Source organism: Egretta garzetta, unplaced genomic scaffold, assembly GCF_000687185.1.
Source record: "Egretta garzetta isolate BGI_Z169 unplaced genomic scaffold, ASM68718v1 scaffold158, whole genome shotgun sequence".
NCBI lineage: Eukaryota > Metazoa > Chordata > Aves > Pelecaniformes > Ardeidae > Egretta > Egretta garzetta.
In genome coordinates, this window is record NW_009260430.1 from 738,702 (window position 1) to 741,848 (window position 3,147).

The 3,147-nt window shown below is 53.7% G+C and overlaps 1 protein-coding gene across 1 annotated transcript in view; it reads right to left on the minus strand.

Annotated features, from left to right (window-relative positions):
* SLC17A9 (solute carrier family 17 member 9) overlaps window positions 1-1,230 on the minus strand; it is a 15,491-nt gene extending 14,261 nt beyond the window's left edge. Inside the window, exon 1 of the mRNA XM_035899273.1 lies at window positions 1,159-1,230. Within this exon, the coding sequence (XP_035755166.1) occupies window positions 1,159-1,230 (72 nt within the window). The remainder of the gene's footprint in view (window positions 1-1,158) is intronic.
* Window positions 1,231-3,147: the final 1,917 nt, after the last annotated feature.

Genomic DNA, 3,147 nt, shown 5'->3' on the forward strand with positions numbered 1-3,147 from the left:
GAGGGGGGCAGCCACCTCCAACCGTTTGGCAGGAGCTTCAATTACTGGAGCTCGTCTGGAGCCGCCAAATTGACGTAACTGGGGGCTGCGTGACGGCGGCGCCTCCAGCCTGTGCTCTCCTGCCGTGCTGTGCCTTTCTGCTTACAAGAAACGGGCGCTGCAGGTGCATCCCCTTCCGCATGCTGCCGAGACCCTCTTTACCGCGCCAAGCGGCCATGCAGCTAGAGAACACTTCCTATTTCATAAACCTTCAGCTACCACCCAGACAGACTATAATTAGCTCGAGCCCTAATGACTCTTCCTGGGTGGCTTTTTGTACGGCAGCAGCCCTGTATTCGGGCAGCCCTGCCTGGTGTCCAGGGCTTCTCCTCCTCCAAACGCAGCCCCGGGCGCTGGGTGGCCCCAGCTTTGCTTGGAAGCATCTGGAGATTCCCCTGGGACCCAGCCCCCACCAACCAAACAGGTCCCCTGCTTCGGCACGGTGATTAAGGCTGATTTTTAAGGATGCCTGAGAGCCCCAACGGAGCAAAACTGAGTCCAGCCGTCCTGCGGTGGAAGGAGAGCCAGCAGCATAGGGTATCTTTATTTGCAGTGTGTTTTCCTGCTGGAGGGATTACTCCAGTAGATGCCACAGAGCAAATATTTATTCAACTTTATTTCTCTTGACTTGCCTCCCTCCTTTCCTCCAGTCTGCAGGTCTGTCTGTTTGCAGACACTGCAGGTCACTGTTAAAATGGACTTGCTGGAGTTCGGCTATCAATTAGATTACAGTTTAGCACACCCTTCTAGGCACAAGTCTGGACCATCAGGTATTTTCAGGTGGTCAGGGAGCTGTGTTAGACAGCAAGACTACAACCAGTCTGTCCCAGCAGCAGCTCTTGGCCAGGTGCCATCTCCGAGGTTTGCGGGTGTTTTCCATAACTGGAATTGGAAGTGGGAGAAGAACCAGGAGCTGCAGCTCCCGATCTGCATCAGAGCTGTGCCATGGCCGAGGTGGGCGCAGGTATCATCGGCGGGGCACGCCACCCACCCCCGGGGCATCTCTACCTCAGTTCTCTTCTGTAAAATGAGACTAAAAATATTTCTGTGGGAGACGCACGGAGGGTACATCAGCTGGAGCCACCTGCAGTGCCCCGGCTGCCAGCAGCGGACACTCACCCATCCCTGCAAGAACCCTGGGACGAGGAGGATGGGGATGAGCCCCCGTGGTGGTGCCAAGCTCCCAGCCATGCTGGAGGACCACCAGCTCCAAACCAAGGGCACCCAGCAGCCCAAGCATGGGGCCACCTTTCAGGGGAACATCCCCAGCGCAGGTAGCCGGTGCCTGTGTTCCCCCCCCCGCGCCTGCCACACCGCAGCCATGCCTGCAAGAACCCTGGGACGAGGAGGATGGGGATGAGCCCCCGTGGTGGTGCCAAGCTCCCAGCCATGCTGGAGGACCACCAGCTCCAAACCAAGGGCACCCAGCAGCCCAAGCATGGGGCCACCTTTCAGGGGAACATCCCCAGCGCAGGTAGCCGGTGCCTGTGTTCCCCCCCCCGCGCCTGCCACACCGCAGCCTGGGGACGTTCTCCTCCCCCTGCCCCCATGCCCAGCCTCATGGGAGCACCACCCTTCAAAAACCTCTTTTCCAGCTTACCTGCCTATGGCTTTAATTTACAGTAATCTCCAACACAACGGTGGCCTGACTGACGTGGCGCAAACACAGCAGTCCGCAGGCACTCCTGGGCGAGGAGATAATACCCAGGTAGTTTTTTTTTAACACAGTTTGACAGTCCTCTCACTTCTTTCTCTTTGTTTTTCTCAACAATTTTTCTACCCCTTGCAAACCTAACAAGCTTGTCAAGAGAGAGAGATTTTTTTCATCCCCTCCCCCCCCCCCCCACCTATTTTGTCATACTGCAAACCAGCTCCAAGCTAATGATTTGTCGCTGTCAAAAGTAACTTTGGGGTTTAAAGGAGGGTGGTTTTTTTTTTTTCCAACCCACCAGCTAGCAGCCAGCGAGAGCAGCACGGAGGACACAGGGCTTTTTTTCCTGGGAAAGCTGCTGGTTTCCTGTCAGCCTCCCATGCACAAACTCCCTCCGCAGAGCCGCAGATGGCAACAAAGTGGTGTTCAGCAAGCGCGGCTCTGAGTTTATTCCCTCTCTTCATTTCTTGCTTTCGGCAAAAGCAAAGATGAAATTAGGTTTCAGCAGCTCGTATGAGCTGGAAATAGTTGTTCAGTCCAGGTGGAGGCGGTGGGAAAATGCAATAATGAAGCGCACGCGTGCTTTGCACGCTGATCTAAGGGCACGGGTCCACCAGGAGCGAAACGCATGCCTTGCTTACATTTTCCACGTGAAAAAAACTTCTCAGCGAGGGCATGACTAAAACCAGGGTGAGGAACTTGTAGAATAAAAAAAAAATCACCAAAAAAAAAAAAAAAAAAAAAAAAAGCCACTAAAGCTGCAACATTGTGTTGACAGAAGACCGGGGCATGGAACTCAGCAAAACAACGTGACCGTTGGCTCTGGGCAAAGAAAGTGGTCAGGCGACTGGAGACCAGTTTGTGGCCCGTGGTACGACTCCTTTTATCTCTAGAGCTTAAAGAAGCTGCCATAGTAATCCCTTGTCCTCAGGTGTAGCCAGAGGCTGGGAGATGCTGGGTGGTTTCAGGAGTCATTTGCTTCCCAGGACACGCTGACTTTTCCATGTTGCATTTCTCTCCTGGAGGCACCATCCAAAATGCGATCCCCATGTCTACCGCTGGCTCTGCCCGTGGCTTTGCATGCAACCTTCAGCGACAGATTTCTCTTCTCAGTGCTTTGGTCTTCCTCCCGTTAAACCAGGGATGCTAAAACACATCTACTGCCTGAGGGGTCCTGCTTTGGCATGTTGAGATCTCCATTAAAAAGTGCTATCTGAATGTCCAGACGTGCTACATAAACGCGAGGGCTTTTTCAAGCCCCAAGCAGAAATCCCTAAGTGTTGTTCTTGGAAGAGGAAGAGGAGGTGTGTGAAAATGGAGCCATTGGAAACCTGCAGAAAAGCTTGGGAAAGGCAGCCAGAGAGGCAGGATAAAGCACAGGGCAAGAAAAGTGGAAGAGGAAGGACAAGCCAGCTGAAAAAAGGGAGGACAAAAGAAGCTGCAGCATGGACAAAGAT